The 23,978-nt window shown below is 35.5% G+C and overlaps 3 protein-coding genes across 10 annotated transcripts in view; 2 read left to right on the top strand and 1 right to left on the bottom strand.

The window, feature by feature from the left end:
* LOC138175791 (GTPase KRas) overlaps positions 1–7,717 on the top strand; it is a 47,386-nt gene extending 39,669 nt beyond the window's left edge. The window contains exons 5-7 of one of the 3 annotated variants that reach the window (XM_069106276.1): positions 1,098–1,213; position 2,089; positions 4,796–7,717. In XM_069106276.1, coding sequence (XP_068962377.1) covers positions 1,098–1,213; position 2,089; positions 4,796–4,912 — 234 coding nt within the window. In that variant the 3' untranslated portion in view covers positions 4,913–7,717. Of the gene's footprint in view, positions 1–1,097; positions 1,222–2,088; positions 2,090–4,795 lie in introns of all 3 variants that reach the window. The other 2 variants (XM_069106275.1, XM_069106274.1) reach the window with 2 other exon arrangements.
* The window catches only part of LOC138175792 (electron transfer flavoprotein regulatory factor 1), a 38,075-nt gene extending 23,005 nt beyond the window's left edge, over positions 1–15,070 (bottom strand). The window contains exons 1-4 of one of the 6 annotated variants that reach the window (XM_069106279.1): positions 14,692–14,958; positions 12,399–12,528; positions 9,572–9,669; positions 4,902–5,127 (exon numbers count right to left, since the gene is read on the bottom strand). In XM_069106279.1, coding sequence (XP_068962380.1) covers positions 12,499–12,528; positions 14,692–14,958 — 297 coding nt within the window. In that variant the 3' untranslated portion in view covers positions 4,902–5,127; positions 9,572–9,669; positions 12,399–12,498. Of the gene's footprint in view, positions 1–4,901; positions 5,128–8,883; positions 9,489–9,571; positions 9,670–12,398; positions 12,529–14,691 lie in introns of those variants that run through there. The other 5 variants (XM_069106282.1, XM_069106280.1, XM_069106277.1 and 2 more) reach the window with 5 other exon arrangements.
* The window catches only part of LOC138175789 (dynein axonemal intermediate chain 7-like), a 93,890-nt gene continuing 84,850 nt past the window's right edge, over positions 14,939–23,978 (top strand). Inside the window, exons 1-2 of the mRNA XM_069106267.1 lie at positions 14,939–15,075; positions 15,893–15,910. Coding sequence (XP_068962368.1) covers positions 15,073–15,075; positions 15,893–15,910 — 21 coding nt within the window. The 5' untranslated portion in view covers positions 14,939–15,072. The remainder of the gene's footprint in view (positions 15,076–15,892; positions 15,911–23,978) is intronic.

The following is a 23,978-nucleotide window of genomic DNA, read 5'->3' as shown; positions in this document are numbered from 1 at the left end:
AATTGTAATTAATCTCAATATATAATGAATCAGATTTATTTACAAGATTGTCACTAAAATATTTGGAATTAATACAGAAACTTCAGTAAAGTTCTAAGCTTTCTACTCTGAAAAACAGAAGGTAAAACTTGTATTTGGTAAATTACAAAGTTAATTACAAATGTTTTACCAGTATGATTTAAGAAATTTTGTGGTAGTATAGGCTACCTTCTTGGGATGGACCCATGTTAATTTATCACCTTGCTCCTTTTGGCACTTGCTTAATTATTTTTTTTGGTAGAAAAGACTTGGAAGCACTCCTGTGAATCCCTCTTGTCACATACTGTTTTCTCTCAATACCCTCTGAATTCTAGGACACCACAGCCTTCAAGAAAATAGATGGAAAATAAGAATGAATGAATAATAGCTTTTGTAAAGTGACTTAAAGTTTGCAAAGTTCATACATAATGTTCTCTTAGTTGAATGGGTTACATCCTCCAGATTTATTTTTAAGACTTTAAGATAAAAACTTGTTTAATTTAAAATTGGTTAAATTCTCAGATATTTCTAGCTATGGCTAGATTGTCTCTAGACTCTAATGTAGTCTGGAGGACTTTTTGAAAAATGAAGGCTTATAAAAATGATCCCCAAAATGAGACCAAAAATCAGTGGCAGAATTATCAATTATTTTTCCTAAATCCAAATGGGCATAATGCCATGATTGCTACTGTACTGCAGAATCATATAAAATATAATACTCCACACAGAATATACTTTTTAATTTTTGTTTAAAAATTATTTTCCTAAAAGTTTTCGTTAATGTTTAGTAGAGGGGAAATAACACACACACACACACACACACACAGTCTTATTAATTTTGATAAAATCTCCCACTCATAGATTTTGTTAAGCAACTCTTAAAATAAGCCAGTATTCTTGCTCAGATGGGAAAAACTGTCCCTTCCCCCCTTTTAGAAAACTGGTGAATGATGTGTTGTCCTATTTTTTTTTTTAACAAGTGAAGCTCACTTATTCAATTTTTATTCCACATGGCTATCCCAATAAATTATTTTTAGCAGTGAAACAAACCTTTAAAGGAGTTGTGTTTTACAATGCAGAGAGTGGAGGATGCTTTTTATACATTGGTGAGAGAGATTCGGCAATACAGATTGAAAAAAATCACCAAAGAAGAAAAGACTCCTGGCTGTGTGAAAATTAAAAAATGCATTGTAATGTAATCTGGTAAGTTGAGCAAATTAAATTTTGGCAGAAAGCTGATGGTCTTTTAAAGGTAACAGTTTATAAGCTCTTAGAACCATTTGTGGCAGTTCTATATTAAAATACTTATAGATTTATAGCATTCTGATCCTATACTTGAATGTATGCCACCATGGAGGGAAAGGGAAGGAGGGGGACAAAATGTGAAACTCAAGGAATTGTGGAATTGAATCTTGTAAACTAAAAGTAAACAAATTAATAACAGATTTATAGCATTCTAATTTGAAGTATAATATAAAAATGTTTACTTTTACTTTTTAAAGTAGTTCTAAATTCAGACTATGCAGGAAAATTGACAAAACCTATTTTTTCTTAAGCTAAATTGTGATTGGACCATAGTTTTCTTATCTGTATGTGGTCATGGGAGTATAAATCATAGATATAGATAGAACTGGATGAGACCTGAAAGAGTTAAAAAAAATGTCCTATTTATAGATGAGGAAACTGGGACCTGGCTTGCCCAAGGTCACATCTTGTCAATGCCTTTGTTTTGAGTTTGATTGAGTTGAATGACATGAAATTCACCAAAAAAATCTATGATTTCCTTTAGGTTATTAGTTTTGTAATATTCTTTGGGCACAAGTGAGACAAGAATTTACAATGCTGAATTTGGTATATTATTTATTAGACTGAACATCAGTCATTTGTGATCTGCATTTTAGGGACTTAAGAGTTAAACCTTCAAAAGGTAACGAATTTATTTTCTTAACTGTAGAGTTAAGTCCAGTGTATGGATTGGTCAAAGTGTAAATACAAAAGAGATACATATTAGCCAAATGTTGCTGATGAACTCTGAACCTTATATGCCTTCCTTTTCAGGGGAAAAAAAAGGGTAAAATTCATTTATTAAAGTGCTTGTTACTATTGGGCATCAGGAACAGAAATCTTTTGATGAAATTATTTTCCAATTAAGATAAAGAAAATTAGCCTTTTCTTGTTTCTAAGTATTGATTTAAATAAGTTCCTTGGGGTACAGCCTTTTAAAAGTCATTTTTCATAAACACTTGTGTAAAAATGTATATAGGAAGACCAAAGCCCTCTTGAGATCCGTGCGTTATGGTGTGGTGAACCTGGGTTCTTGAAGACTATGCCGGCAGAGCATATGTTGGAAAGTCTTCAGGTAGAGGCTTGGTGGCCAAGTGTATAAATGTTGTCTAACGAGTCTAGTTAAATTCAGAAAGACCGATTAAAGCAACTTTAGAAAACCACCTGCTAAGTCACAGGAATTATGACCTGCGTTAATGGAGAGAGTACACTTTAATTTTTGCTTGAATGTTAAATTTCCTATATGCATTTGGACACTTCTAAGAATTAAATGTTGGGGATACAAATAGAAAAATAAGACAGTCCCTGCTTTCAAGGAGCTTACAATCTAGTAAGAGGAGACTATACACATAGGGATGGTTCAGCAGCAAGTCAGGTAGAAAGAAGCTCCATGGTACTTGTGTAGAAGCAAAGCAGATAGGGAAAAATAGATTGAGTACAAAACTTTAATCAAAGCTGTGTTTTTTGGGGGGTTAAGTGACTTGCCCAAGGTCACACGGTTAGTTTTTGTGTTAAGTGTCTGAGGCCAGATTTGAACTCAGGGCCTCCTGACTCCAGGGCCGGTGCTCTATTCACTGCGCCACCTAGCCGCCCCCAAAGCTGTGTTTTAGTACTATTATATTTTAAGTGTTAGTGTTGAATTTTGGAAGCATTTTCCGCAATTTATATTTTTCCTTATATTTCCTTCTTTATTTGACCTGGTGCAACTTGATCTGTTGGAATTAGTTGAGTACTAAGTTGCCTTGGATGCCTGTTGAATAATTGCAGACGTTTTTCTTTACTATTTGTTAATAATGTTATAGCCCAAAGTAAAAATTTTTAAGGTTACCAGAAACTCTCAGTGGAACTTCTAGGTTCTTATTGTTTTTGAACACAGTCATAACTGCTGAATATAGAAAGGTGGACTACTTGTCTGCCACTAATTGAATTACCACGGACAAGCCACTTACCAGTCACTGTTTCCTGCCATGTAATAATACCTACTGGCACCTCTACCTAATTGTTAGGGTTAATGTAACCTAAAAGAATAGATACTGAATGAAATGATTATACAACTATTGCTATTAACATAGCTGATGAAAGAAATCTCAGTAGTATACTGCATCAAATATCAAACTCAACATCTTGGAATATGTACTGTAGTCTTTAACATGACAAAGGTCGTAAACCATACTAGAAATTAAAACTTTAATTAAATAAAGTAAATTATAAATTTGCCAAAACATTAGTAAACACAAAGATGACTTCATTCTTCTAGTAGTATTAGATTTTTGTTCCTAAGGCTCCCTCTAGTGTGTGGCTTTGAAGTATTTTATATGTCTGTTTTATAACACATTCAGGTTTATCTAATTAATAATTTACATTCCATTTTATACTAATTTCATTTTTAATAGTGGCAAAGCGAACAAGTGTAAAATGTTAATTGATTACAAGCTCTTGGTAATTTTTGAGGGGTTGGGGAGGAATGTCAGCAAGCTCTGTTTTATGTGTTAGACTATTGTTTTCAGCATTCTTAGACTGTTTTGCTATTCAGTTAAATAATTCATCAGGTTATAACTTGTTTTACATATTGAATTCCATTTTTAACTGATTTTCTTTTCTCTTACCACTCTTTGTATTAAGTAGAGCACTCTCTACAGGATATAGTTTTATTCTACCCATATCTGAGGAACCTGATATGTTATATATCATTTAAAAATGTAGTTGCTTTCTAGGGTATATAAACAAAGAGCATTGTGATTCTCTTCTTAAGATTAGTTTAACTGATTTTAAATATATAAAAATTTTACTGAAAATTTATGTATTTTTTTTTACTTAGCAAATGCTTTACATTTGTTTTACCTATTCATTTTGGATGAAAGTATGTTAAAGAACATTTGCACAGCTTATAGTGAGGTCCAAAATACAGGGATGATTGAGGTTTAACACACAAAAATGTATTTGGACTCTTAATATTTACAAATAAGGAGGCCAGTTATAGCAATGATTCTTGTTTTTATGAAGGTTCTTGTTTTTGTTGTCAGCCTAAAAACTTAGATCTTGATTATAATTATCCTTGTGTAAAAATTCAAGCATACTGTCTTAGTGGTAGACAGTAATGATGTTATTAGTGAAATAAGTAACCTTTTTCAAACAAATTAATATACTTTTTAAGTGCAAAGATCACATCTCTATATAGCAACACTACTAATAATTTTGCTTATCTTTTTTCTTTGATGTTTTAACCAGCCATACATACACACAAGAATAAGTGCTCTCATCTGAAATTATGAAAAAGGGAAATAACCCTAAAAGTATGAAAAAATGATACTTAAAAATCTTCAAGTGCTTATATATATTTTCCTTACATAAATGTAAAAGTTCTTTATACAGACTCAACCTTAAAGTCTCCATTGGTAAAATGTTCCCTTCCCTATCTATTCAACATATCAGATTAAATGGTAGCAAATAACAACCTTTGCTAAATTGATTTTATACGTCTTATGTATTTCAGGGTGTTGATGATGCCTTTTACACATTAGTTCGTGAAATTCGAAAACACAAAGAAAAGATGAGCAAAGATGGTAAAAAGAAGAAAAAGAAGTCAAAGACAAAGTGTATAATTATGTAAATAAAATTTGTACTTTTTTCTCAAAGCATACTTAAGATAATTTTTTGTACATTATACTAAATTATTAGCATTTGCTTTTTAGCATTACCTAGTTTTCTTTCTGCTTCATGCAAACTCTTATCTTTTATCTGAATGCTTATTTTAAAATGACAGTGGAAACTTTATTCCTCTAAGTGCCAGTATTCCCTTAGTGTTGGTTCTTGAACTAGCAATGCCTGTGAAAAAAAAAATTGAATATCTGAGATTTTCCCTCTTGGGATTTTTGGTGCATGCACACTTGCTATAACTTTCTATTTTTTTTTCTCGCCAGTTATGTACTTAGGTGTTTTAACAAATCAACGAAGTATAATGTTACACAGTTTTTAAATGATCCCTATACTGTGTTTTATTTTATCCTGATAATGGATTAGTTCTTAGGTATTTTAACTTCAATTGAAACTTAAATAATTGGCTTTATTATTTTTGAGGATATAAGAACCTCTTATAGTCTTCCTATAGATTCAGCTTATAGTTCATCATGTCCTGTAGTTTCAGATCACCTTGAATGAATGTAAAGTATGTCATTTAGAATTTTTAAAAAATTTCCACTGCTACTATTTGTCATAGTCACTCCTTTAAAAATATATTTTTTCTATAAAAATGGAAATAAAATAAAAAATGTTTGCAGCAGTGGAAAATAATAAAGGCCTTTTTATTTTCCTATTTTTAATTGATTCGTTCACACAGACTTGCTCAGTAGCCTTTACTTTTAAGGCAGACCTAGTATCTTAGAACAGAGGTGTCAAACTTGCAGCCTGTAGGCTGCTTGCTCCCAAATGGGGCCAGAATTAGATTAAAATGTAATTAGGAAATTAAAACTACAACATGGATAATATTAATTTGAGGTTTTTTAAAAGTTAACAGCACCCACAAGGATCTGTTTCTGTTTGCGTTTGACACCACTGTATCCAGTTGCAGGACATATTTGAGGTTATATTTAGACACTATTCTTTAATGATGGAAAAAAGAAAAGCATGAAGTACATACATAGATCATAATCCTGATTTCTTACTGCTTTTTCTCAGAGTGGCTTTAGATCTTTCTTTGAACTTTTTTTAAAATAAACAATTCACTCAGTTTTCCTTTTGATTTGAATCATGGAGTACATTAGCTTTTTAACTGTCAAAAATTAACTAGTAACTACGATGCATCTCATAGAGATTGAATGTAGTTTCCATTCTGGATAAAATTAAGTGTAACTTTTCTTAAATGTTACTTACTAAATTTAGGATCATGGAGCATTGTCTAGGGGCTATCAAGATATATGCAGTACCAAGGGAAAGAAATGGCCATACTTAAAAGAGTTGTGATGCATAAAGGGATTCAAATGTATTTTCTGTAGGGTTCTTGAATTTTTGATGAAGCAGGGCAATTAAAAAAAAAACCTATAGGACTGATAAGTTATTCTTCATTACCTGAATTGTGAGTGGTTTGAGGAAGAGGGAAGTTTTTGTAGAATTAAAGGGCAGGGTGGGGTGGGAAGGAGGTATCCTAGAAGATAAGCATTTATCTAATCATAATAGCCTTAACATTTAAAAACCAATACTGAAGTTGAGAAAATTGACCTAGTCTTAGAATCCCTGTAACATGTTTGTGCAAGAATGTAGCAGATGTGGATAGTATGTTTTTGAGTCATTATACGAAAATTAGGAGTTCTAGGTTTTGTTTGAACTGAGTCACACTGCATCAGAATTTAGAACCTAACTTTTGTAGAGTATCAAAATCTTTGCCACTTTTGTGCAGTTTTTTTTTTTAAATTTGTAGAACCTGGGGCATGTTGAGTTGCAGTTTGCACAACTTGATCTTATTTGTATTCCAGTGGATTTCTTTTAATGCTTTCTAAGAATATCTCAGATTTTGTTTTGATGGCAACAAAAATTTGTATGTTAAGTCATTTACTGTATGATAATTCATTTATTAATTCTACTTGTCAGAAAGGATTAATGTGGTAGGAATTATGTAATCTTGATAATCACCTTCTAAAAAAGCAACCAGCAATTAATAATTAAATTGAAATTCTAGTTTTTAATTAACTATTAAGTTATAATCTTGGCTGTTAGGAATTTCATGTAGAGAAAAATCAAACAGCATGAAACTGTACTGTGACTAGTTAAGTACAGTAGGGGAAATAATTACTGTTTCTCCAAGTAACATACTCAAATTAGTTCCTGAGTTTTTTGTTTATTACCATAGTTTGAGATCTGGGTGTCTGACAGCTCTAAGTGCCTACATGGAATGATGATACTGAACATACAGATGTACTTAGAGAAATAGAGGTCGCCAACTAGAGAATTTGCAGACTTTTGGGGTAAAATTTGCTACATAAAACAACATGGGCTACATGATCTAAAAGTTCCTAATTCCACTGTCTTTTGTTACCATGTTGAAAATCATTTTGCTTTTTCCCCTTTTTTGAGTGCCAACTTCTTACTAGAAACTATTTCTTAATGTAACATGTTTACCTGGAATGTATTTTAACTATTTTTGTATAGTGTAAACTGAAACATGCACATTTTGTACATTGTTTTTTGTGTGTGTGGGGGCGTATGCAGTGTGATCCAGTTTTTCTCCATCATTTGGTTGCGCTGAACTAGGAATATTGGTTGTATCAGACATAAAAATGTAAAATGACCACTGTTATAACTAAAATTAACTTTTACATGTTCACAGGAGTATGTGCTGTGAAGTGATCTGAAATTGTCATATTTTTGTCATAAACTGTACTACTCCTAATTATTGTAATGTAATAAAGTGATTGTGACTCTACTACTCTGTTTCCTGGGAATTGATTTCAAAATCTAAATTCATATTCTAATATTTGCTCTGTAGCTGTCAAGGTATGCATTAATGCACTTATATTTTTAAAGATTTCCTCTAAAGGAAATTGGATTAAATGTTTCATCATAGACAGTCGTTAATCACAAAAGAAACTGCTTCTATGTGTGCCTTAAATCAATTACATTAATCATACATTATTGTATCTGCTGTATAACTCTAGGATTTACTAAAAGTTCATTGTTATTTTATCCTTTAGCAAAAGATGGAAACTCCATCTATTTTTCTTAAGGAAAGTAGTATAGCATTTTGTCTTAAGTCAAAGATGATTATAATAACTTACATGAATTTGAAAGGAATCCAGTAACAGTAATAAAACTATGAAGTTTTTAAAAAGGCTGTAGTTTTCTTATTGATTAGTCCAAATGTAAAAAAAAAATCAGTTTATCACCTAATCATTCCAATTATTAGTTGAAAGCTATCTATCTCAAAATCGAGACAAGCAAGTTATTTCAGAGAGAACAAATATGAGAATTTCATTTCAGCCAATTTTATGGATGTTGTTGTTCAGTAGTTTCTCACTCTTTGTGACTTCGTGTGGGGTTTTCTTGGATTTCTCTAGTTAATTTTACAGGTGAGGAAACCAAGGCAAACAGGATTAAGTAACTTACCCAGGGTTACACAGTTAGGAAATATCTGAGGCCACATTTGAACTCAGGTTTTTCTGACTCCAGGCCCAGCACTCAGTACTGTACCATCTAACTGCCACAGACTGATGGATATCTATAAGCTGTTGGAAATGGTTTTCTGCACTATAAATGTCTGCAGTGCAGCTACAGAAAATATCCATTTGAATTCTTGCTGCTATTCAGTTTTCTTTCAAGTGAACCTTAATACCTTGTTGCAGTGTACCAAATTTTGGCAAAAAGTTTTTTAGAACTGTCTACTCCAACTGTGTGACCTTGGGTAAGTCACTTAACCCCAAATGCCCTCCAAAAAACAAAAAAAAACCTCCTTTAAAAACTAAAACAAATGAAATGATGGGTTGGCTGAATTAAAACCTAGATAAATGTATTTGCAATGCAAAATACCATCTTTTTTCTGTGACAGAATCAGTGAATACAAAACAATAACAGGCTAAGATAGACGTCTAAAACTACTTCATAAGTATTTATTTTTAAGGCCTAGTGAACATTTTCATTAAAAATTTTCAGTGTTGATTAATGATGGGAGTTTAAAGTCTATTCAGTAAATTGAGCAATGAATTTTTTTTGCTAAATAAGTGCTTTGACATGCTGTAATTTGAAAAACCAGGACATAAGTCTTGTCTGAGTATGCTTTCAGTATCAGTTTATAGCTGTCAGTTGGAACCTATTAAAATAATTTTTAAAGTTGAGGAAGAGAGTTCAGTTATTCTGAGCATTTTTGTGTACATCCTGTGCATTAGAGTTATTCTGCAGTATTTGATTTACATATAAAGAAGTGCCACCAATTATTGCTCAGAAAGCCTAAGAAGTAAATCTACATTTGTAACAAAAATTCACTTAGTTTTGTCATCTTCTAAGTAGTAGCGTTGCTTCATAGCTCTGTATTTTCTAAGGAAGTATAAAGCTTCTAGCTCTTTTATAACAAATTCTCCTCGTGCAATAAGTTCTCTGATCTTCTCTGGGTCATTCACATCTTTGTTTTTAAGGAAAGCTGCCTTCAAACGTCTTTTAAAGTAGTCTGCTCCCTTTGGATATTCTCTTCCGATATACAGCAGCTTAAAAACAAACATGTTTTATATTCCTAAATAATTTGCACCATGTAATATTAAGATTATTGGAACTAGTAATAGATACTTACATTTTTATAAAGAGTCAAAACTTCTCCTCTTAATGGGTTAGCCATTTTCATTTGTCACTGAAAATATCCACTGTCTTCATACATAGAAATGCACATACCTAGAAAAATGAATATTTTATCAATAAATATTTTAAGCTAATCACTAATAAAATATTAAATTCAGAGCAGCTTTCACTCAGCAAAGGAAGATTCCATGCTACATCATGGAAAATTAAACAAGAAGCACCTGAATTCTTGTTTATTTATCTTTGCATTTATTAGTAATAAATTCATGGGCATAGTAGAATTTAGAGGTGGAAACCTTAGGGCTTATCTATTCCAATTTCTTCATTTTACAAATGAGGAAATTTGAGGCCAAAAATGATTTTTCTCTCAAAATTGTCTAAGTAGTAAGTGTACAGACTTGGATGTTAAAATTTGACCCACATTCACTTTTTCAATTCAGGTCGAGTTATCAAATCCTCTCTCCCATATATTCATATGTATTCTCCTAATGAGTTTGTTCTAAGAGTTTTAGTTCAAAACGTGTTTGGAAGACTTTGGTTTTGCTACTACTTTTTTCTTATGTATGTCCTTGAAATGGTCTGCCACTCCATGTCTGCTTCCTCATCTGTAAATATGGGGATTAGATATTTAAGAATCTCAAGACCCTTCCCGTCTCTTAAGTCCTATAAACTTTAAAATCCAATCTATCTACGAACATTTATCATCTGCTATGTGCCTGAGATACAAATATAAAACTGATACAACGTAATGATTCTCACTGTGACTGGCTTTCTTAAAAAAAAATTGAAAAACTTTTACTACTCTGAAAGCATAACTTGAGCTGGGAGTTCTTAACTTGAAATCCATTAACTTTTAAAAAAACAATTTTAAAAATTGTATTTTAATATAATTGGTTTCTTTTATAATCTTGTGTTTTTAAAACATCTAAAAAACATTCTGAGAAAGGGGTCCATCATAAAAAAAAATGTTAAGGACCACTGTCCTAGAACATGTTTTTACTTTTAAAATTCTCTTAAGTTTAGTGCTGGAAACATTTCAGGCTAGAAATATAATTCTTTTTAACTGAATGTATATTTCTATGTCTGTGTTTATGTATATATGTATATGTATACAACTATGTGTGTGTGTTTGGTCTGGACCTTGAGTTTCATCAGTGTACAGAACACATCCTTTGCGGAGACTTGCTTCCCACTATTTAGTTAAATTATAGTCCTAAAGAATTGCCTGGAGTACTGGGAAGTTAAACAGCCTGTGATCACAGAAGCTGTGTTATGTGAGAGACTTTGAACCCAGATTTTTCGGTCTCCAAGGCCACTCTATCCACTTTGTTGTACTGCTTCTCAATTATATTTTTAAAAAATTCATAAAATAGAATATAGACTAATTCATGTTAAACTTGTAATCAGTAATAGTGTCAACATAGGACTTGTGTATTGTTTTAAAAACTGATTTTTAAAACTTTTTAAAAGAATTTTGCCAAAAATCTATCATTCAGAGTTTTGCTAGTTTAGGCTGGTCTTAGTTCCAATAAAGAGTGAAGTTTTACTATAACAAAAATGTTACAACATTCATAAAGAATAAGTAGAAGGCAACATGCAAAGCTGACAAAATACCCTGACTGTATGACTGAACGGGGCAGCTAGATGGCTCAGTGGAAAGATCACTGGGCCTAGAGTCAGGGAGACCCAAGTTCAAATATGGCCTCAGAAACTTACTAGCTATGTGACCCTTGGGAAGTCATTTAGCCTTTAATCCACTAGAGAAGGAAATGGCAAATTATTCTAGTATCTTTGCTAAGAAAACCTCATATGGAGTCATGAAGTTGGACACACAACATGACCCTGAATATGTCTCAACATCACTTAACTTTCAGTGGCCCTGTGAAACTTTCTTAAGAATATATAAATTACATAAGAATTAGTTGTCTACCTTTACTGGTAAAAAGAGTTTCAACATCCAAATTTCAGTACAATGAAATCATATGTAAATGCCCAGTGATTTAAGACAAGTGTTTTTGCTGAATGGCAGTGATAACTCAAAGAACACTCTCAAGAACTAAAATAAGCATCACTTAAAAAGGCCAAAGGAAAGGAACATGGTGAACAGGCTACAATTTATAATAATAATTCCAAAAAAGAAAAGGAGTAAAGAATGTCATCAAGGAACTGTATGTTATGACAGCAACATGATGGGTTGGTCATATGGTAAGAGCTAATGACAGGCAGACATAAACCATAGTGCCTATTGGAACCCTTCAAGTTGGAAGAAGGCAAAAATGGTCTCCAGCACATTGGATCCTCTCTGCTGTGAACTTTTGGGAAGATATGAATGACAGCTGCATAGAATCAGCAGGCCTGGATAGTTTGTGATCTGTACTGTTGGAAGGAACTCTGGAATCCATGTGATCACAGATATGAACAAAAAATTTTTATAATTATAGTAGTAATACCTGAACTGTCCTCCATATTAGATATAAGGTCATAGATCTCAAGTTCTAAGAGACTTCAAAGGCCATCTTGTTCAATGTCCTCATTTTACAGATGAGGAAACAGGCCCAGGAAGATTAAGTGACATGCTTTTAAGCATTAACAGAATTAAGACTTAAACCCAGGTCTTCTGACTTCAAAGCTGGCATTTGTTCTGTTGTACCACACTGCTTCTTCAAATATTTCATGATTGAAAAAAACCTTTGCTCCTTATTTAAAAAAAAATAAACAACTTTCAGTTCTATGTAGATAAGAAACCTTTGCTTTTCATAAAATACTCATTTCAGTTTATCAGTTGCTACATCTTTGTCATCTGTTCCCTTTTCTCCACTCACTCTAATCGCCTCTTCTTGCGTGGACTCTGATAATATCCTCCTAAGGTCTCTGCTTCCAAAGGGTACCCTGTCCAATCTTTTCTCCACACAGTTGTCAAAATCATCTTACTAGTTCTATCATGTCACAACTCTGTTAAAAAAAAAAAACACAACTTACAGTGGGCTCCCTGTTCATTCTAGGATAAAAAAAGCATTGTACCATTCTGTTTAGTGTCCCCCACGATATGGCTCCAACTCACCATTCTAGACTCACTACTTCCCTTTTTGTTACAGCTAAACCAGACTCAATTTGAAGTTCCATCTCCTGCTTGCAAAACACACAAGGCAGGCCAGAAATGCATTCTCTAGAAATCCTCACAATACTACTACTAACATATAGTACCCACTGTGTGCCAGGCACTGTGTTAAAATACTTTACAAATATCTCATTTGATCCTCAAAGCAAAGTACGTTCTACAGAAGAGGAAATAGGCAGGGGTTAAGCAATTTGCCTAGGGGTTACACAGCTGCATACCCTGAGGTAGAATTTGAACTCAGGTCTTGACTGCAGGCCTCCTGCTCTATTCTCTGTGCCACTTAGCTGACTTCCAAGATCACTCAGATATCACCCTCCTGGTGTAACTTTCAGTATTATCTGTATATATACGTCAATTTCCCCACTAGACAGATGTTTAAGTTCTTTGAGGGCAAGGCCTAGTTTCTTGTCTGTGTCTCCAGCACCCAATATATGTGCCTTGCTCATACTATGTTTATTGAATTAAATGAATCATTACATTGGTTTACTCAGTGAAGTCTGTTAAATGAATTAAGAATAAGGGAGCTTTTCCTTTTGGGTTAAAAATAGAGGATGCAAAGAAAGATTTTTGGAAGTTCTACAGATTGTGAATTCAAATCACGATGTGGGTACTAACAGTTTCTCTGCTCCTCACTTTCATCATCAATAAAACTAGGAGGTCACACTGCATTATTTCTAATGTCATTATCAGTTCTAAAAAAATCTAGGTGATGATAGCATGTAGTGTGGAAGTAAATTCTAGTCTTCCAAACCACCTCAATAATGGCATTTTAACAAGCCCAGTTGTATTTTTTCTTTTCTCTTTTGTTATGCTCACATTATTTTAAACTATTATTTTGAGCCCTGATGTCTTCAATATCTTCAAAGGAATAATAATATCCTTTTGCTTTCTCTTAAAAGTAAAGCAACATTACAGAAAAAGTAATTTTCCCCCAAATGTTAATATCCCTAATATTCAAAATGCTAATATTCAACACTGTATAATCTGAATCCTTTAAGATATGTTTGATCTGAGATAGCATATTGTTTTGTCACAATTCTTAATACAGGAGAAAAGCATACTTTCTCTAGGATCAGCTTTTAAACAATTTTCTATCTGCCAACATATGTCTAGCACAGATAACTGCAAAAGAGCTAGCTCAGGGTAATAGTTTCACACAGGAATCTACATTCATGTTATTCAGAGCTAGAAGGGACTTTTAATTCCAGTCTTGGGATTGTTAACCTTTTGTGTTTGTGTGTGTGTGTGTGTGTGTGTGTGTGTGAGAGAGAGAGAGAGACAGAGAGAGAGAGAGACAGAGAGAGAGAGAGACAGACAGAGACAGACAGAGACAGGGAGACAGCCACAGACAGACACAGAGGGAGAGACAGACAGAGACAGAGAGAAACAGAGAACACGGTGAGAACCACCATGCTAAATGTCACAATGCAGTTTGAACGCATTCAATAAAACGGGTACAAAGGACACTAGTTATACTGAAGTACGGTTATCAAGTTTTTAACTTGACGGGTCCCAGGTAAAGAACCTGTGATCTGCTCCGCCCCCACCTCTCATCTGACAGTGACAGAGGCCGAGGGGAGGAGCTGAGATTCGAACTCGCGTCTTTTGGTTTCAAACCCAGGAACTCCTAGCCTCAGCCCTCGCTGGGGATCAAGCCCTAAGTCTCCCCCTTGACAGTAACTGCCAACAGGGTCTAGTACCGGTTTACACCAGGGGGTCAAATCCTGAGAGTCCCCAGTCCTTAGGCTCCGTCCAATCAATGCGAGAGAACACATCAGGAGGGGAGACGCCCCGCTCCCGCCTCCCCCAGCCCCTATCCCTAAGGTCAGTCACGTCAGCCAGGCTGGGCCCCACTGGAGAAAACGGCGGATGGAGCGAGGCCACCCCCCACCCCCGGGAAAACAGAAAAGAAGAAAGGACCCTCCCGCCCCCTCCACCAGCACCCCTCATCGTGTCCCCCTCCCCAGACGCCAAATCAATAAACCAAAACATTTCACCTTCTGCCGCAAACCCAGACGCTTTCCGGCAGCACCGCCCGCCGCGGCGTGGCGTAAAACTCCAGCAGCCTGGTCAGGCAAGCCTCCGCCGAGTACAAATGGGAAGGTCGGAGAGAGGGGGCGGGGCCACGAGGAGATGGGGGTCAGGGGAGTGAAGTGCGGCTGCGCGGAGACGGAGCTCCTGGCCAAGCGGAGGCAAGTCGGCGGGCACTTTATCGGTCTTCTACCGCCTGCTGGGAGAGGGCCAGATACAGAAGAACCTTTCATTGCGGCTGCGCGGGAAGTAGCGGCACTGCTGGGAAGCTGGTAGTCCTGGCAACGGAGGAGACCATTTGTCAACAGTGTGCAGGCTCCTGCCTCCTGGTAGGACAGCGGTGATCAATGGTAAGCTCCAGAGACTCCTAAGAAATATCAGGTTTGGGGAGGCGGGTCGGGTAATAGACTTTGTCTCCTTACTAAAGTCCAAGTGAATGGGTGCATTAAGATCTAAAGACAGAGTTAGCTAGATGATGAATCAATGGATTATATATGTATGATACAAAATGTCCCAAAAGCCTTAGTGCAGTTTTCAGCTATTAAGAAAAATTAGTATTTTTTTAAAATGCATTCAGACTTTTGGGACACCGTGTACAGAGAGATGGATGGAGGATAGGTGAGCGGTTCAGGAAGTGTGGGCAAGCAGGTGGTGTAGCCTCGGTGTTCTTTCGATCCTTCCTACTGCAGAATTAGGAATTCAGAATTTTTCAGCAGCAAACTGAGGGGCCAAGTAAAGTCTTTGCCAAAGGAACGAACAAACGAATGACTATGGGACACACACAGTGTTACAGTTTGCTTTAAAACAAAACAAAATAATAAACACAAATGGATCGGAGCTGTCAACTTTTGGCGATTGATAATAAACTTTGCCATTAAATGCCTTTGAGATGGAAAACATATTTATGGCGTTTCTGCAAATAATTAAAAATTGATAAATAGGTAAAGTGTATTGCAAACCTTAAAGCCCTATATAAATGCTAGCTGTTACTCATATTGACCCTTCAGATGAGTAAATGAATTATATTCTGAGTTCTGGGGAGAATATAGACTGTTAGAGTACTCTGAGTGTGCACCTGCTTGTGTTGCACCTCAGTTTCTGGGGGAACCTGTGTGTGTATGTAAATACTTACTGACTTTATAATCTTTTATTTTTCCCAACTTCTAGGCTCCCAAATCAAAAAAGGTAGGTTCATATTATTAGTTTCTCAAATTAGATAACTAAGTGTGTAAAGACGAAATTTTCTTATAATTCATTTATCATGCATCTTTACTTTTGCTAACATCTTGGCAACTGAACTTTTAAACTTCTTTACACTTATGTAATAAAAACTTAAGACCATTTACAGTATGTAAGCATTTGAAAGGCAAGATAGATCTTTAAAACCATCCTTAAAAAAACAAACTTAGTAGCTACTAAGATTGACAATTGAAACACGTTATTTCTGTTCTAAATTATCTTCATTCCATCATATGCCTGTTATTTTCATTTTCAGATTGTAAATAGGTCACCCTAAGCAATATATGTCCAAGTTCATATATTGTGAGCTATATGTTGTTCTGTGGTAAAGAACTGTAGCTGTGTGTGTGTCTCAGTTTCCAAGGTAGTTGGTTTTAAGGAATGATCTTGAACTGTTTAAATCTTTCAGGATTTTTTTGCTCAGCAATGAAGAAGGCATTTTATTTTGTTTGTGTCATAAATGTTCTGAACGTACTTGTCAAAATATTGTTGCAAGTCATCCTTGCATTCTGAAAATTCAGGTGTAAATTTAAAGTAATATTCATGTTTTGTGACTTTTCTTTTTTTGTTTACGTAGTAAACATTTCAATTTTATCAGAAATTTAGGGTGGAAATTTCCTCCACTGTGGCAGATTTGAAACCCAATTTGCAATCTTCAAGAATTTCCTGGTGTCCCTTAAAGTTACATGATTAATTCATAGTGACATAGCTAGTAAGTAACAGAGATATTCTTGACTCCAAAGACTTTACACAGTCTACCATTGTCCTAGGGTCAAGGGGATAATTTCTGGGGTTGGGAAGATAATCAGCTGTTCATTCCCTACTATTTGGAAGCAAATGCAATTTAAGTGGATAATTATGGTAGAAGGAAGTATTAGCATTACTACCTTGATGCTAAAAAAAAGGGAGAGAGAGAGAGAGAAAGTAGAGAACAATGCATAACTACACATTCACAGATGGAACAGCCACATGGGTCCTAAGATCCCTGGGAGAGATGTGCCAAAACACAACTATCTCTGAATGCTCCTTCCAGGCTTGTGATAAATCTTTTGAGCTATTGAACTTTGCACTCATTTAGCACATTCAAACTGCCTTAGGCAAAGGTAGCTCTTTTTCTGAGGGGAGCCTGTTTCTCAGAATTAGCCTAAGGATGACACACATTCCAATGGGATGCAGATGCTTTCTCAAGGTGAGAAGGACCTTTGAAGAAGATACAATTTTTCTTAGTGAAGGGGCAAGATAGGGTTCCCACAAAAGCAGGGTTGGGCTGGAGTATGCAAAAATTTAAAAACCTTGAATTTTTAATAGGCAAGCTAAGAAGTTACAAGAAGTTAGGATCTACTTAAAAGAAAATTTATGTTCATGTGTATTACAGTACACAACACTTAATTTTTTTTAAAAAAAGTGTTTCATTTACTTGGGAAGAGAATTTTCCTTGTTGGAGTAGCATTTCCCATTTTAGTATATTGTTAACTGTTGTTCAGTCATTTCAGTCCTCATTTTCCTTGACCTCTCTGTAGCCTGATACCCCTTTTTCCTCCTTGATAATCTCTCTTCTCTAGGTTTTCAGAACACCACTCTCTCCTGTTTTTCTTCTTACTTATTTAATGGCTTCTTCTCTCTCTCTTTTAGTGGATCCTCTTACAGATCACATCCTCTACCATAGGTGCTCTTCAGAGTTCTGCACTGCATTTTTTCTTGTCCCACCATCCCAGTTCACTTGGGGATCCTATTGATGGGGTGCTTGGGATCTATGTTTGTTATATTAGTTTGTAACATCATTTTGTAACATCAGTCTGTAAAATCACATTTCCCCCTCCCCAGCCTCAAAGCATTAACTCTGCCCCGTCCCCCTGCTGGCACTCTGCCCAGCAACAACTCATGAATTGTTTATCTCTTCTTGGAACAATAACAAGCTACACCTATGAATCCTTCAAAGCACTATTTATAGGTTAACTCCTTAGCCAATTATACACATACTGAGTCTCCCTTAGCCTTGGTTCCCAACATCCATCTTGTCAAACATGACACTGATGGGTGGCAGACTAGGCATTCTCATTCAGCCCTTGACCGCTAGCTGACTTAGTGACGTTTCAGGCCTAAAACCACACATCCAGGTAGCCCTCCCTTGGGCTGTTTCCTAGTGAATTATGGGCAATACACCTGTGAAGTTGACATTAAAAGTGCATGTTCTTTTAAGCACTGATAACTCCTTAACTTCTCCCTAATCCCACCCTTACTCACCTAGTTAGCATAATTGACTTCTGATTTATTGCCTAGACTCCTTAAAACTATGCCTATGTCTTCTTTAAGTTTGCAGGTTCCCTAAGGACCCTTGCCTGCTGTAAAGCATAACAATAAACTTTTACAATCCTGACTCCAAGTCTGCTTGGGCCTACTGAATTCTTTCCAGCCTGAATTGCAGGGATTCTGGTCACTGATAAGGATCAGAGTTCCTGTATAACCTATTGCCATCCCCCCATCACCATCAGCTCTCATGGATTTAATTATTATTTCTATGCTAATGATTCTCCTATTTGGCTTTCTCCAGTGTTTCTGCTGACCTTCAATCTCCCATCTCCAGCTACTCTTCAGATACCTTGAAGTATATGTCCAATACACATATTAAACTCAATGTATACAAAATGAAACTCATCATCTTCTTTCCTAACCCTCCATTTTCTACCTTTCCTGTTCCTGTAGAGAGCAACACTATCCTTCCAGCCCCTAGAGCTTTCAACCTAGGAGTCATCCTGGATTCCTCACTCTCTCTCAACACACTCCCCCCTTGCAACATCTCTGCCTCTACTACCACCCTAGTGCAGGCCATCATCACCTCACATCTGGATTATTATAATAGCCTACTGGTGGGTCTGCCTGCCTCAATTCGCTTTCTATTGCAATCTTTTCTCCATTCCGCCTCTAAGGTAATTTTCACGACCCCCATAAATTCAAGTGGTTTCCCATTGCCTCCAGAATCAAATGCAAAATGCTGTTTAGCATTCAAAGCCCTTCATAACAAATCTAGACGCTATCTTTCCAGTCTGATCATTCCTTATTCCCCAACATATATTCTTTGATCCAGTAACTCTGGTTTCCTGGCTGTTCCACAAAAAAGATGCTTCATTTTTCAGCACTGGCCATTTTCTCTCAATGTTCCTCATGCCTGGAATACTTTCTCTCCTCACCTCTGGTTACTGACATCCTTGATTTCAAGTCCCAATTAAAATCCCACTTTCTATAGAAAGTTATCCATAGAGGGTGGCTAGGTGGCACAGTGAATAGAGCACCAGCCCTGAAGTCAGGAGGACCTGAGTTCAAATCTGGCCTCAGACACTTAACACAAAAAACTAGCTGTGTGACCATGGGCAAGTCACTTAACCCCAATTGCCCTACCTCCCCCCCAAAAAAAAATTAAAAAAAAGAAAGTCATCCATAGTTCCTCTTAGTTTCAGTGTCCTTTTGTTAATTATATTCTATTCATTCTGTATATAGCTTGCTTTGTATATATTTGTTTGTATGCTGTCACCTCCACTAGATTGTAAGCTCTTTGAGGGCAGGAACTCTTCTTTTTGTATCCCCAGCATTTAGCCCAATGCCTGGCACATAGTAGATGCTTAATAGATGTTTACTGATACTGATGCTAGAGTTTTTAGCTACGTGTATTCACTACACACATGCCTCCCTACTCATAGACATAATATAGATTGGACATAATATAAATTGGTGAGAGAGTTATAAGGTTATAGGGGGAAGAATTTTGTAAAGATTCTTCTTGCTGTGTCATTTGAGTAAATGATTTTGCTGAGAGCTAAAGAAGAAATCTGAATTTCTCAGGAAGACACCTTACTTCACAATCATATTTCACAATATTTGATGTGACTTTCTTTCATGGCACCTGAATGCACTTGGCCAGGAGTAGACATACCTCTTGTTCCCCTTTGCCACTCTTGCCATTCTCTACTGTCATTACTTCTCCTTTGAGATTCACTCCATCCAGCCTATTCAGAACTTTATAATTTCCTAGCCTCTAGAACACTTCCTTCCTCAAGTTTCAGTTCCTGACTTGCAGTATTCTTTCTGCCCTAACCTTTGATCTTAAATTTGACAAAATCAATATATACACTGATATCTCATCACACGACTTGGATTCCAAGTTAATCGACTTCATAAACTGCTTTGATAAATATATTTTCATTCCCCCTGAGACACTTATACAGAAGGATCATCCCTAGAGTTCATCACCCACATTAGTTATCATCCAGAACTCTGAAATTCCTCTCATTGATCATGACCTCTATTCTTCCATCTCTCCTTCTGCCTCAAACTTATTTTTAATTTTTATTGATATCTTTTGTTTTTATATGACCTTATTTCCAAATGTATTTCATCTTTCCCACCCAGCAATAAAGAATAAATACATGTAATAAAGAATAAAAAATAAAGAGGAAAAAGTTCAAAAAAACTAAACACAATCAGTTTAATCCAGCATTATATGCAACAGTCCACATTCCTAATCCATCACCTCTATAAAGAGGAAAGGGAGATACATTTTCTCATCTCAGGTATCAAGCTTGATTATTAAAATTTAACAGCATTAATTTTTATTGTTCATGTTATCCTTTCTATTTATGTTTATATTGTTTTTTTCTGGTTCTGCTTACTTCATTATATCTTTCCATGCTTCTCTGAATTCTTCACACCATAATTTTTTATAGCTCAGTAATATTCCATTACATTTACATACCAGAGTTTGTAGAGCCTTTCCCCAATCAGTAGGCATATACTTTGTTTTTAGTTCTTTATTACTACAAAAAGTGAAGTTATGAATATTTTGGTGTCATCTGTTCTTTACAAGTCATCACAACACTACCTTCTATGAGCTCATGCTTCAAGGGACAACCATCTGATTATCTGCCTTTCTCAATGATTAGTATAACATTTCCTTTTCCCTTTTACTCTCCCTACAGAAGTGGTTCCTGCTCTGTTCCCCTGCCTGAAGTGTCTGCTTCTTTATTCCTGTTTGCCTCAACCCTAATCCTCAGGTGTCTCACTCTGGATCTCTCTAACCCTTCCACTGTTCCCTTCCGGATTAACACACCTCCTTTTATCTTAAATTTTTTCCTTTCTCACTTCTTGCATCTTCTGACATTGAGACTTGGCTTCCTCATAATGGCACTGATTCACTGGCCCTCTTTCCAGCACTGGCTATCCTTTCTCTCATACCTCCTGAATTACTCACTGTTTGTGGTAGAAGTCAGAATACTTGTTCCCCACTGACAATTCCAGACTGTCCCTCTAACATCATTCTGCAGATTCTCTTTTAAAGTTCAATGTTACCCAAATTTGTCAACCTTACAAATTCTGGTGGCTGTAATCTCCCAACCCCTATGGTATTTTTCCTCCTTAATAAGTTCAGTGTCTGACTATCTTTTTCTTCACCTTAATTTCTGCCCTTGTACTAAGGGGAAATACATGCATACATACATATATATATATATACATGTATGTATGTATATGCCTATATACATATATTTCTAATTATACACACATATATGTGTATAAATGTTACATATATGTATATAAATGTTCACTCAAATTCTCTTAACTTCCCAGTTTCTCAATCTGTTCAGTTCTCTTGACTTCCCTTCTCTACTTCATTTCACTAACACACAATATACCCTGAATTTTGCGACCACTCACAAATATTTTAAAAATAATTATACTTAAACACTCATTTAAAATTTTCTTATTTTTAATTCTCTTGATATCAATTATCAGTATGAAGTTATGCAAAATATATTTGCATGTATTAGCTGTGTTGCAAAAAAATAGACAAGAAAAATAAAGTGAAAAAAATAATTCTTCAATCTGCACTCAGGGTTCATCAGTTTTCTCTTTGAATATAGATACCATTTTTCTTCATGAGTCATTTGGAATTGTCTTGGATTGTTGTATTGATTAGAGTAACTAAGTCTTTCAAAGTTGAACATCATTACAATATTGCTGTTATGATGTACAATGTTCTTCTGGTTCTATTAACCTCACTTTATAGCAGTTCATACAAATCTTCCCTGGTTTTTTGAAACTATCCCCCTCATCATTTTTTTTTTTTTGTAGCACAATAGTACTCTGTCACAATCACATACCATAATTCGTTCAGCCATTCTCCAGTTGATGAACATCTCCTCAATTTCCAATTTTTTTGCCACCACAAAAAGAGTTGCCATAAATATTTTTGTACATATTGGTACTTTTCCTTTTTCTTGGATTTCTTTGGGATACAGATTCAGTAGCAGTACTGCTGGGTCAAAGTATGCACAGTTTTTAGCCCTTTGGTCATAGTTCCAAATTACGCTCCAAAATGGTTGGATCAATTCACCACTCCACAAATGTTGTATTGGTCTACCTATTATTTGCATCCTCCCCCAGCATTTGTCATTTTCCTTTTATGTTATGTTAGCCAATCTGAAAGGTGTGAAGTGATGTCTCAATTGTTTTAATGTGAAGCTGTGTTGGTGGGTGAAACTTGGTACCAAATCCTGGATCCAGTCCAGGACTAGCTTGTGGAAAGATGCACACCTGGCCTAAGGTAGCTTCCCAAATAGATATTTCATGGAACCAGCTTTAAGACTAGTGAGGACAGGATCTAGCATACCAGGACAGTTTTTTTCACTCTGGAACTGTAGCAGGATATAGGACCAGTTCCTACCTATTCCATTCAACAATGCAGGTCCTGGTTCTGGCACTAATCTTAATCTAAAAATCAAAGGGCAAAAACAAGAAAACTCTTACAATCAGGAAATACTATGGTCTAAAAGAATCCTTAAGTTAAATCCCAGAGGAAGGCAATAACCCAGAATAATCAGAAAAAAGAATGGATTAACCACAAAGACTCCAAGAGTATTTGGATGATATGAAGGAAGAGCTGAAAAAAAGATATGGTTGTCTTATGTATATCTGGATACACACATGTAAGTGAAATTAGGACACTTATAAAAACTATGTGAGATTAGAGAAAAAAGTGAACACTTAGACAAATAGTTGACAATAACAAGAAAAATGTAATGGAGCAAACAATTCAATGAGACAACCAGAAATATTAGAACAGAGTCAAAAGACTGAAAAAATTAGAACAAGTGAGAAATTTCTTTTTTTAGATTTCTTTTTTTTAGTTTACATCATTCATTTCCACAAGATTTTGCGTTACAAATTTTCTCCGTTTTTCCCCTCCCACCACCCCAAAACAGCGATCCCACTGAATATCCCCTACCCCAATCTACTGTCTCCTATATCTTCCCCCATAGTTCTTCCAACTTTCCAGTAGGGCACGGTGGATCTCAATGCTCCAGTGCCTGTATATCTTAGTTCACAGTTACATGTAAAATAATAATAATAATATATATATATATTTAAAACATTTGATTTTAAACCTTTGAATTCCAGATTCATTCCCTTCCTCCCTTGTCACCCATCCTTACTGGGAAGATAAGCAATTCAATATAGGTTGTACATATATAGCTATGCAAAACATTTCTATAGTGGATATATTGTGAAAGACTGAGTATATTTCCCTCCCATCCTATCCCACCCCCACTTATTCTATTCCCTACTTTGATCCTATCCCATTTCAAAAGTGGGTGCTTCCAACTTCTCTCTCCCCCAGCCTGCCTTCCCTTCCATCATCCCCCCTCTCATCCCCTTCCCCCCTACTCTCCTGTGAGATATCCTATTTAGTATGTATGTCATTCCCTCCCTAAGCCAAATTCATTGAGAATAAGGTTGACCCATTCCCTTTTGCCTGTCTGTTCTTTCCCTCCATTGTAACAGTTTTCCCTTGCTTCTTCTATATGAGATAATTTACCCCATTCTGTCTTTCCCCATCTCCTCTCATTATATTCCTCTCTCACCTCTTAATTTCACCTTTTAAGTATCATCCCTTTCTATTCAACTGGTCCTGTACCCTCTGTCTATGTATACCTGTACACACACACACACACATATTCATATACCC

The sequence above is a fragment of the Petaurus breviceps genome, unplaced genomic scaffold (assembly GCF_028583685.1).
Source record: "Petaurus breviceps papuanus isolate PSGF00001 unplaced genomic scaffold, PetGlider_PUasm1.0 79, whole genome shotgun sequence".
In the NCBI taxonomy this organism is placed as follows: domain Eukaryota; kingdom Metazoa; phylum Chordata; class Mammalia; order Diprotodontia; family Petauridae; genus Petaurus; species Petaurus breviceps.
Note: the sequence above shows the minus strand (reverse complement) of the source record. Positions and strands in the feature narration are given on the sequence as shown.